This window comes from Oncorhynchus kisutch, linkage group LG4, assembly GCF_002021735.2.
Source record: "Oncorhynchus kisutch isolate 150728-3 linkage group LG4, Okis_V2, whole genome shotgun sequence".
Classification (NCBI taxonomy): Eukaryota; Metazoa; Chordata; class Actinopteri; order Salmoniformes; family Salmonidae; genus Oncorhynchus; species Oncorhynchus kisutch.
The window spans coordinates 26,716,507-26,728,732 of NC_034177.2; the positions used below are offsets into that span (position 1 = coordinate 26,716,507).

The 12,226-nt window shown below is 44.3% G+C and overlaps 1 protein-coding gene across 1 annotated transcript in view; it reads right to left on the reverse strand.

Annotated features, from left to right (window-relative positions):
• The window catches only part of LOC109889313 (RING finger and SPRY domain-containing protein 1), a 17,612-nt gene continuing 5,386 nt past the window's right edge, over nt 1-12,226 (reverse strand). The window contains exons 4-15 of the mRNA XM_020480659.2: nt 11,657-11,769; nt 6,714-6,840; nt 5,884-5,942; nt 5,679-5,745; nt 5,476-5,607; nt 5,115-5,230; nt 2,250-2,393; nt 2,054-2,165; nt 1,794-1,896; nt 1,482-1,634; nt 1,237-1,341; nt 1-1,136 (exon numbers count right to left, since the gene is read on the reverse strand). Of these exons, the coding sequence (XP_020336248.1) occupies nt 1,040-1,136; nt 1,237-1,341; nt 1,482-1,634; nt 1,794-1,896; nt 2,054-2,165; nt 2,250-2,393; nt 5,115-5,230; nt 5,476-5,607; nt 5,679-5,745; nt 5,884-5,942; nt 6,714-6,840; nt 11,657-11,769 (1,328 nt within the window). The 3' untranslated portion in view covers nt 1-1,039. The remainder of the gene's footprint in view (nt 1,137-1,236; nt 1,342-1,481; nt 1,635-1,793; nt 1,897-2,053; nt 2,166-2,249; nt 2,394-5,114; nt 5,231-5,475; nt 5,608-5,678; nt 5,746-5,883; nt 5,943-6,713; nt 6,841-11,656; nt 11,770-12,226) is intronic.

Below are 12,226 nucleotides of genomic sequence, written 5' to 3' on the forward strand. Positions count from 1 at the left end.
GACAGTTACTTGAATATTTATTATTACAAATATCACAACTCAGAAAACAATGATCAATCAGTAAATCACATCTTTGGGACCCCTGGGGCTACTCCATTAAGACGTTAAGATACAATTAAACTTTTTCTTAATTTCTTCCATGACTAATTTTCTGGAATGGAGACAATTGGCCCTCCAAATTTGCACTGTGACCAAATGTAGTCATTCATACTAACAGAGATGTGTGATATCTTCTGACAACATCCTCTGATTCTGAATGATTTTCCACAACCACTTCAGGCTATCCTGGGAATCAAAACTATCCCAGTTAACTGATTTCAATAACTTAATTTCAATCAATTCAATTTAGTTTTAATTGTACGTACACAAATATGATACTTTTTGAATCAGAGTTCTTCTGTAAATTTTGCAATCTCATTTATAACAGAATGATTATTCAATCAACTCAGAAATGCTTCAAGTAAAGGAGAGAGCGAGAGATGGAGAGTAATAGACAAATCTGTGCTCAGTTGGTATTGTATGCTTGAGCAGGGAGTTAACATAGTCTTTTTGTTGTTGTACGTTTAGTCAGAAAACAAGAGAATCACAGATACATTTAAAACGTTTGAGCAGAGATACACAGGACACATTGACCAGAGCCTGAGGGAACATTAGGCAGATCCATGTGCAGATACTGTGTGAGTTCATGAATTAAGATTGATGAGGCAATTCTGGAAATGCTGCTGCCTGCTAATATCTCAAAATTGCCTTCCTGCCCTCTCACTCTCAGCACTTTCTTGCTCTCAGACTGGTGAGGGGCCCATCTCCTCACAGAGAGAACGCTCCATGGAGTGCAGATAAAGGAAAGGTTCCCCCTCCTTGTTCTATTCTCCCTACAGTCTCTCTCCTGGGAGTCTTCGTCAGGTCCCACCACTCCCTCCTCAAATTAGGCCCAGGGTCCGATCACAAATCCTAGCACAGCCCCATTGTCCTATTGGTTGGGATTGGAGGAGGGGAGGGTTGGGGAGGAGTGTTCATGTCCTGGTTTGGAGGCGAAGTGTCAGGACACGTGTGAGATGAGTCTGACACGTGTCTGAATGTCCTGGCGACACAGTGGGCATGTCTCCAACTGTAAGGCACACTCCATACACATCCCACTAAGGAGACAAACACACAGAGGCCAAGTAAGGAGCTGTAACAGATAGGCAAATGGCTAGATAGGTACAAGTGGTGAAAAAGAGAGGGAAGTTGTTGTACCTGTGTCCGCAGGGTCTCAGCTCCGTATCGGCCATCTGGTCACAGCAGAGGGTGCAGCAGTTGTCTCTGATGCTCACCTGCTTCAGCAGAGCCAGGCGCCGGTGTCTGAGGGAAACACACAAGCACAGTCATGAAAAGCTACATAGGAGTTCACATAATGTGCAGTTGTAATGTGCAGTTGTTCAACCAGAGTGATCATTTAGAGCCTAACCATTTCCCTCAAGGCTCCATTACCTCAGACTTACCTGGGAAGGATAATCTTCTCATCAGACGCCAGCGAGGCAAAGTCATTGAAGGTGCTGAATTTAACAGATGGGGGGTGGCGGAAGGGCTTCGCCCCAAAGTTAAACTCACATTGTTGGTAGGACATGAAACTTGCTGCTGCAAAGAAGCCAGACCTGAGAAAGAGATGAAGTAGAGAGACTAAGGTAAGTAGAAGAATAGGGAGGACATTGGATGTGGCAGTGAGTTAGTGAAATGTACAGCATGTGAATACTTGTGTGGGGTGGATTATGTCCATAGAAGGGAGCGAGCAGGAGTAGGGTGTGTATACTCACGTTGCTGAGGAGAACACCTGCTTCTCTGGGGGGAGTTCATGTCCATTCAGGAAGAAAAGCATCTGCTTCTTACCGAGGTCCAGTAGGAAACCGATGACATCTCCTACAGATCAACATGAGTGTAAAGCTTAAGGATAGGCTTGTAAGGGCCATTAGCTCAGTAACAAATCTGTGTAAGCTGAGGCCCCGACAGTCATCTCCCATTACAGCCTGCCTCTCTGAGCTACATGAATACTGTACAAAATGCGGGTTGAACTTACCCTCTTTCCAGCAAGGGTGGGAGTGTGGCTTACTGCGAGCATTGTACCAGATTAGCTGCCTGCAGCCATCATATGCACATGAATATTCATCATCTCCTATCCCATAGCCCTCCTGAAACACACACATTATGGCATTCAGTCTAGCATGAATAAACACTGCTTGCTGTGTGTATCAGTAAAGAATGTGAACACTTACATGGTTGAGGAACTTGCTATCCTTGGTGGCCCAGCCAATCTGCATGACCCCTGAGGTGACCACAGTGACCTCATAGTACCACACGCCTGAGTCCACACAGAAGGTACAGCGGACACTCTCGAAGGAGGACGCGTCGCAGCGTGCCTTGGGAGGAGAGAAAAGGGCAGATCCATTATCTCTATAGAACACAAGTATTATACCCGGCAGTGTACAGTCATGGCCAAAAGTTGACAATGGCACAAATATTAATTTTCAAAGTCTGCTGCCTCAGTTTGTATGATAGCAATTTGGATATACTCCAGAATGTTATGGAGAGTGATCAGAAATCCCTATTTGCCATACAAATTAACTGAATCCAAAACATTTCCACTGCATTTCAGCCCTGTCACAAAAGGACCAGCTGACATCATGTCAGTGATTCTCTCGTTAACACAGGTGTGAGTGTTGACGAGGACAAGGCTGGAGATCACTGTCATACTGATTGAGTTCGAAAAACAGACTGGAAGCTTAAAAAGGAGGGTGGTGTTGGAATCATTGTTCTTCCTCTGTCAATCATGGTTACCTGCAAGGAACCACGTGCCGTCATCATTGCTTTGCACAAAAAGGGCTTCACAGGCAAGGATATTGCTGCCATTAAGATTGCATCTAAATCAACCATTTATCGGATCATCAAGATTTTCAAGGAGAGCGGTTCAATTGTTGTGAAGAAGGCTTCTAGGCGCCCAAGAAAGTCCAGCAAGCGCCAGGACCGTCTCCTAAAGTTGATTCAGCTGCAGGATCGGGGCACCACCAGTACAGAGCTTGCTCATGAATGGCAGCAGGCAGGTGTGAGTGCATCTGCACGCACGGTGAGGTGAAGATTTTTGGAAGATGGCCTGGTGTCAAGAAAGGCAGCAAAGAAGCCACTTTTCTCCAGGAAAAACATCAGGGACAGACTGATATTCTGCAAAAGGTACAGGGATTGGACTGCTGAGGACTGGCGTAAAGTCATTTTCTCTGATGAATCCCCTTTCCAATTGTTTGGGGCAGTCGGAAAAAAGCTTGTCCGGAGAAGACAAGCTGAGCGCTACCATCAGTCCTGTGTCATGCCAACAGTAAAGCATCCTGAGACCATTCATGTGTGGGGTTGCTTCTCAGCCAAGGGAGTGGGCTCACTCACAATTTTGCCTAAGAACACATCCATGAATAAAGAATGGTACCAACACATCCTCCGAGAGCAACTTCTCCCAACCATCCAGGAACAGTTTGGTGACGAACAATGTATTTTCCAGCATGATGGAGCAAAAGTGATAACTAAGTGGTTCGGGGAACAAAACATCGATATTATGGGTCCATGGCCAGGAAACTCCCCAGACCTTAATCCCATTGAGAACTTGTGGTCAATCCTCAAGAGGCAGGTGGACAAACAAAAACCCACAAATTCTGACAAACTCCAAGCATTGATTATGCAAGAATGGGCTGCCATCAGTCAGGATGTGGCCCAGAAGTTAATTGACAGCATGCCAGGGCGGATTGCAGAGGTCTTGAAAAAGAAGGGTCAACACAGCAAATATTGACCCTTTGCATCAACTTCATGTAATTGTCAATAAAAGCCTTTGACCCTTATGAAATGCTTGTAATTATATTTCAGTATTCCATAGTAACATCTGACAAAAATTTCTAGACACTGAAGCAGCAAACTTTGTGGAAATTAATATTTGTTAAATTAATATTCATTCTCAAAACTTTGGGCCACGACTGAACACAGTTTATTAGGTACACCCCCCTTCTGGGCTTTTCACACACAACAGCGTCTATGGTTTACTGATAATGGTGCAACAAACAAATAACATACGAGTTGTGCGTTCACGAGATGCCGTTCTGCACACCACAGCGACAGTTCTGTGGGCGAAAACAGCTCGTTGATGAGAGAGGTCGAAAGAAAGGCAAGAATCATGCAAGCTAACAGACGGGACACAAACAGGCCAATAACAGCACAGTACAACAGTGGTGTGCAGAACGGCATCTCGTGAACGCACAACTCGTTGGTCCTTGTCACGGATGGTCTATTGTAGCAGACGACCACACCAGGTTCCACTCCTATCAGCTAAAAGTAAGAAGCGGCTCCAGTGAACACATGATCACCAAACCTTGGACAATTGAGGAGTGAAAAACATTGCGATGAATCCCGGTTCCTGTTGCATCATGCTGATAGCAGAGCTAGGATTTGGAGTAAGCAGCATGAGTCCATGGCCCCATCCTGCCTGGTGTCAAAGGTACAGGCTGGTGGCGATGGTGTGGGTAATGTTTTCCTGGCACACGTTAGTTCCCTTGATGCCAATCGAGCAATGCTAGAAAGCGACACCTTGAAGAATCCATGTCCCAAAGAATTTAGGCTGTTCTGGAGGCAAAGGGGTGTCTGACCTGGTACTAGATGGGTGTACCTAATGAACTGGCTACAGTGTAATGCTGGCCTTTCCCATGACTGGAACATAAAATATAATCATTCCTTGTGTGTGCAACACAGTGCCCCTACAGAAAGTTGAGTTTGGATAATTCTAGTCACAAGACCACTCCTCTGTTAGGCTTGTTAGATCGTACGGCTGGGACAATACCAGGATCACAATATTCTTTCCATGGCAAAAATGAAAACACGAAGCAGAACAAACTCTTTGGTCCTTTAAAAACCTGCTGTATGTAAAATATTGTGCTATAGCTTTGAAAATAAATATATGTGACTCTGGATGACAACAATGTTTGTTTCCAACATCGGGGCTGTTTTCCTAAAGAAGTTATATCCGCTTCGTGTTTTGTTTTGTTGCCACGATACTAATGAGTATCGAGATACTGGTATTGTCCCAGCCCTTCTACATAGACACCCCTCACCTCGAGTCCACTAGGAGAGATCTTAAGATACTCGCTGACGTCGTTGCTGTTCAGCATGGCATTGATGTTGCTCAGGTTCACCTTCTCATAGGTGAACTGACGACCATCTTTCAGGACTGAGGAGAGGGAATGGTATAAGTCAGTCTCACACACACACACGTGAAAAGTCTCCTCTGTCTCCTCAACTGTGCTGCTAAGTGCATATTCTGAAGGCACATCACACCCTGCAAGGAGCTTACAGCCTCTTCACACAATGAACAATGGACTGCTGCTAAAGCCAAGAGCACTGTGGGGAAATCTGTTGTGTGGGGAAATGTGGATGAGAACTGTCCTCACTAACATGATGTAGTCTACTACTCACAGAGGTTATCCAGGCTCCATTGTGAACAGAAGCCGACCTGGCGCTTCAGGTAGTCTGTGTGGTCAGCCCACGATTCCAGAATCCCCAGCCGGTCACCTATACACGACTCGGACACCGTAAGCTTGTTCTCACCTGCAACAGTGAAATATGACAGTTAGTTGTCCGTTTCATGGCCATTGTACAGGAGATGGGGACAAACTTACTGGTCTGTGAGAACTTCTCCAAGGCTATGAGGGCAAAGAGCATAACAGTAGGATGTGCCTCAGAACTCTGGGAACAGAGATTGACATAAATTAGACATAAAGGTCTCATCCTCATTCTACAGAAAATCAACATGCAACACAAGTACATGACTATTGACAGCTTGTAACAGAATTTATGATCTTCTAGATCTGTGTGTTCTCTCACCAGGCTCTCCAGCAGGTACTCCAGGGTTCCAGGGCTCAGGAGTCCAATGCTCGCTGGACCTGAGAGATGAGACATGTGGAGTGGGCGTTAGGAGGAGAAACAATGCTCAGGGCCACAGTAAAAGCACAGGATTGCACCAAGGCCACTTCAGATCTTCCAGAGAAAGAAAAGGTGTAGTTCACAGTTTGGGTTGTAAACAGACTTTTTTATTTAACTAGGCAAGTCAGTCAAGAACAAATTCTTATTTACAATGATGGCCTAGGAACAGTGGGTTAACTGTGTTGTGGGTTAATAACTCTGTTGTTTTTGTCGCACTGCTTTGCTTTATCTTGGCCAGGTCACAGTTGAAAATGAGAACTTGCTCTCAACTGGCCTACCTGGTTAAATAAAGGTGAAATAAATATATATATTTTTAAACTGCCTTGTTCAGGGACAGAATGACAGATTTGTACCTTTTCAGCTCGGGATTCGATCTAGCAACCTTTCGGTTACTGGCCCAACGCTCTAACCACGAGGCTACTTGCCGCCCCTACATTAATTAGTAGAGGCAACCCCTGTTGTGTATGTCAGACAGACTAAATCGTTTCACCCTGACCACCCTCCACAGCCCAGTGCTGCAGGCTCAGCAGAGCTGTCAGAGCAAACTCAAACTTGCAGGATCAGTGCTTTCAGTTCACACTGACCACTTGATATGCTAAAAACTGGTTGAGCAGCTAGGGTCAAATAACCTGGAGCATTTTCACACATATTCACACTGTATATTCTGTGAGTTGGCGTGTGTGTGTGTGTGTGTAAGAGAATGAGGGAGATCAGGTTGCATCCACACTCACCAGCCAGTTTCTCAGCCAGGCAGCCCAGTACAGCTGTAGTGTTGCGGTGCTTGGAAGGGATGACAGCATCCTGGCGGGCCACAGTGGAACTCAGGCTCAGCATCCCGGACAGCTTTTGTAGAGCGTCCTAACAAAGTAAAGGAAACAAGTACTGTTATGAAAGCACAACACAGAAAAACCTTTAGATCGGCAATGTTCAAATCTACTTAATACCCACTTTCTCTGTAAGCCTATATGTAATACAACGGGTAAAGCAACAGGCTACACTGACTAGATTAACAAAAACACTGAATCCCTCTCAATAGAGAGTAAAAATTCTGAGCCAAGACTGTGCGTTTTTCTTTTTCAAAAGAAGAATCTTTAAGAGACAAAAGTACAGTGCTGACTGAAAGCAGAGAAATAAACTAAAAAAGGTGGCCTCCAGCAGAAAAACCCTGTACTTGACAATAAGATTGGCTTGTTGTGATCAGCTGCTCTCAAGGAGTGCGTAGGAGTGGACAATCATGCTTTGGGAATTTGCGCTTTGAATTAAGAGTACTGTGACGGCATTAGGCATGGAAGATGGATCGTAGCGACATTACAGGTAGGGCCCTATAAAATGTATTTAATTTGTATTTATTTTTTTAAAACAGAATTCCATTTAGTTTTCCTCAAAATTCCATTATCTCCTTTCTGGTTTTCCAGGTATCGGTTTTTCCCATCCCACTATTAAGTTTAATAGTAAAGATGTACTTTAACTGGACAAATGTATTACCCTTTTAATGTGCCATGAACACAACCAGTCATGTTATCGGATTGTCAAAACAAATCACTTCAAAAAGTAGGTTACGTTTACACATTTATCCAAAATAATTTCAGCATCTGAACAGCGCACTCACTAACTTTCTAGTAAAAACTCTCTCACTGGAGAAAGTACCCGAGCGAGCAAAACAGCGACCCTCTGTCTTACTATACAAGGAGTACAAAACACTGCTCTTTCCATGACATAGACTGACCAGGTGAAAGCTATGATCCCTCATTGATGTCACCTGTTAAATCCACTTCAAGTCAGTGTAGATGAAGGGGAGAAAGGTTAAAGAAGGATTTTTAAGCCTTGAGACATGGATTGTGCATGTCAGCCATTCAGAGGGTGAATGGGCAAGACAGAAAATTTAAGTGACTTACAGTGGCTTGTGAAAGTATTCACCTCCCTTGGCATTTTTCCTATTTCGTTGCCTATCCTGGAATTTTTTTTGGGGGGGGGGGGGGGGGGTTGTATCATTTGATTAACACAACATGCCTACCACTTTGAAGATGCTAAATATTTGTTATTGTGACACAAACAAGGAAACAAAATGAAAACTTGAGTGAGCATAACTATTCACCCCCCCCCCCCCCAAAAGTCTATATTTTGCCACCTTTTGCAGCAATTACAGCTGCAAGTCTCTTGGAGTATGCTTCTATAAGCTTGGCACATCTAGCCACTGGGATTGTTGCCCATTCTTCAAAGCAAAACTGCTCCAGCTCCTTCAAGTTGGATGGGTTCCACTGGTGTACTACAATCATACCACATATTCTCAATTGGATTGATGTCTGGGTTTGACTAGGCAATTCCAAGACATTTAAATGTTTCCCCTTAAACCACTCGAGTGTTGCTTTATCAGTATGCTTAGGGTCATTGTCCTGCTGGAAGGTGAACCTCTGCCTTTCAGAGATTTGAGACTGGGACAAACAGGTTTCCCTCAAGAATGTCCCTGTATTTAGCACCATCCATCATTCCTTCAATTCTGACCAGTTTCCCAGTCCCTGCCGATGAAAAAGATCCCCACAGCATGATGCTGCCACCACCATGCTTCCCTGTGGGCATGGTGTTCTCAGGGGTGTTAGGAGTCGGTGTTGGGTTTGCACCAGACATAGCGTTTTCCTTGATGGCCAAAAAGCTCAATTTTAGTTTCATCTGACCAGAGTACCTTCTTCCATATGTTTGGGGAGTCTCCCACATGCCTTTGGCGAACACCAAACGTGTTTGCTTATTTTTGTCTGGCCACTCTTCTGCAAAGCCCAGCTCTGTGGAGTGTACGGCTTAAAGTGGTCCTATGGACAGATAATCCAATCTCCGCTGTGGAGCTTTGCAGCTCCTTCAAAGTTATCTTTGGTCTCTTTGTTGCCTCTCTGATTAATGCCCTCCTTTCCTGGTCTGTGAGTTTTGGTGGGCGGCCCTCTCTTGGCAGGTTTGTTGTGGTGCCATATTCTTTCGAGTTTTTAATAATGGATTTAATAGTGCTCCGAGGGATGTTCAAAGTTTCAGATATATATATTTTTTATAACCCAACCCTGATCTGTACTTCTCCACAACTTTGTCCCTGACCTGTTTAGAGAGCTCCCTGGTCTTTATGGTGCTACTTGCTTGGTGGTGTCCCTTGCTTAGTGGTGTTGCAGACTCTGGGGCCTTTCAGAACAGGTGTATGTATACTGAGATCATGTGACCCTTAAAAAAAGTCCACCTGTGTGCAATCTAACTAATTATGTGACTTCTGAGGGTAATTGGTTGCACCAGATCTTATTTAGGGGAGCTCATAGCAAAGGGGTTGAATACATATGCACGCACCACTTTTCTATTTGTAAAAACATTTTAAACAAGGTTCCCCCCCCCCCCATTTCATTTCACCAATTTTGTGTACGTCAATTACATGAAATCCAAATATATATACATTTAAATGCCAGGTTGTAATGCAACAAAATAGGTAAAATGCCAAGGGGGATGAATACTTTTGCAAGACACTGTAGAACGGGGTATGGTAGTAGGTGCCAGGCACACCGGTTTGAGTGTGTGAAGAACTGAAACAGTGCAGGGTTTTTCACACAACAGTTTCCCGTGTTTATCAATAATAGTCCACCACCCAAAGGACATCCAGCCAAAATCAGACAACTGTGGGTAGCATTGGAGTCAACATGAGCCAGCATCACTGTGGAACACTTGACAACTTGTAGAGTCCATGAATTAAGGCTGTTATGAGGGCAAAAGGGGGTGCAAAGCATTATTAGGAAGGTGTTCCTAATGTTTTGTACACTAAGTATATGTAGAACATGTATCGGATTCATTGCCATACTCTTTTTGGCCAGAAAGCAGGTGGTGCTCCAATAGTGCTCACTAGATTAATGTCTTAGGTACAACAGTGTGTAATGATTATTTTTACAGTCTATGGTAAGGATGGTCAGGAAATCGCTGATTAAAACCCAATCAAAATAGGTTGATGTATGTCGATTGTGTAAAGAGGACACCTCATAACAGAATGCAATGTTGCAAACTAGCATACGGAACCACTCTGCAAAATGTGTCCTTCCCGATCTGAAAACAGCGATGAACATAACATGTAGCAACAACAGGCATGTGGGGGGAGGGTTCTTGAAATGTAACATCCAATCAAAATCTTGCCGCTTGCAGCCAGCGAACCATTCAAACCATTTCTACAATACAAAATCCTCCAGACCTCCAAGAGAGGCGTGACAGCAACATTATTTTTAGGTATGTCATTGCCGACATGAGACTACTACTAAACTAACATATGCAATTTTTTAAGATGGTCATACCAAGGATAATTTAGGTATTTGATTTGGAATTTTAGGACCCCTGTATAAAGGAAACATGAAGAAACATTGAGTTTGGTCTTACTGCTATTAGCCTAAATCTTTTAACTGTGGAATTACCTGTATACCTTTGACTATAATACATTTTTCGTCTAGGTACCGGGTTACCTTCAGAGTCCCCGTGACACTTGTGTGTGTGTGTGTGTGTGTGTGTGTGTGTGTGTGTGTGTGTGTGTGTGTGTAGAACAAAACGGAGTACACCATAGTGTTCGTGGGAGTCTCATCTTTCAATAGTAATACTAATTTGTAGGCCAAACCGTTTGGACGCTACAGACGTTTCCGTGAGAAGACATTTATTTTTGAGACATCTCCAGGTCTGACAAACAGTGCTGTAGCACTGCCACCTTCCACGGATTCCGGAAGACCGACATCGGCTGATGCGGTGGATAGAGACGCAGCCCATGCAACAAAAAAAAACATCTCTAGCTTAACATGGGGATTTTTTTAGCATTTATTATACCTCGAGCAGAGCTTGGTGGGCATCAAGCAGATAAAACATTTTTATGCCCAGCTCATGAGGCCCCTTGATGATGTGAGGCCTAAGGCAATTGCCTCGTCTGCCTAATGATAAGTCCTCCAGTACGGTTGTCATTACATTAGCATCATAGCTAACAGCTACACAAAATGGTAGACAAACACACACACAGGGGCATTCCTGTGCCGTTGCCTCTTCAGAAAGTTTTAAAGATGTCTCCCAAGTGGTGCAGCGGTCTAAAGCACTACAGACCCGGGTTCGATCCCAGGCTGTCACAACCGTCCGTGACTGGGAGTCCCATAGGGCGGAGCACAATTGGCCCACTGTCATCTGGGTTAGGCCGGGGGAGGGGGCTCTACCTGGCTCATTACGCTCTAGCGACTCCTTCTGGTGGGCTGGGCGCCTGCAGGCCCACCACAAGTGTTTCCTCCAAGACATTGGTGTGGCTGGCTTCTGATTTAAGCGAGCGGGTGTTAAGTGCGGTTTGGTGAGTCATGTTTCGGAGGATGCATGACTCGACCTTCGCCTCTCCCAATCCCGTTGGGGAGTTGCAGTGATGAAACAAGATTGTAATTGGATATCACGAAATTGGGGAGAAAAAGGGGGTAAAATACAAGGAACATTTTAGGGAAAAAACAAGTGACTGATTTATTTGTCTTATGAAAATCGTGGGCAAATGAACGCATTTTCTAATAACTTGAATACATTTAGTTGATTTCCTACATTTCAATACATTTTTGAACATTGTTGAATTCCTTTTGAAAATGTCTGGATTTTGTCCACATTCTCCAGAACGCAGGTTTTATCAGGCCCTAGAGGGAATTAGAGACCCAGAACTTACTTTTGTGGGCAGTGGGCACTCATCAAGCAGCAGGGTGATCACAGCTGGTCCCAATGGGTCGTCCAGTGGTATCACCCGAATCAGAGACTGGACCACCTCCAACCAGCCGTCATCTTAGGGGATGGGGCAGGGGAGGGAGTGGAGGTTAGCAGGGGAGAGCAAAACTGGTCATTAACAGCCCCATTGCTCTTTGTAGTTAGTTGTCACACTTGATGCAGATATGCGGTCTTTGAGGTTGTTTAAGTATGTCTGCTTGGGGGCTTTCTTGTGCATCATCACTCAACTGGTCAGAAACCGAAACTCATTTACGGTTGAATTCTGTTGAAAGGGAGGAATTGTTTGGGGTTTCTCTTCCTCCTGGCCATCCTCAATTCAAAAGAATTGACTCATTTCTAACCTTTCCCTGTAAATCAGACGATGCAACCTACTGTGTATTTCCCTCTTAAGGCAGATTGATGTCTTTTACAGATATCCACAACATCATTTGGTGAACATAAGAAAATCTGAAATGTGGTGAATAAAATACTAGTGACCCTTTATATCCCACTGCCAGCTACCCCACTCCTATCC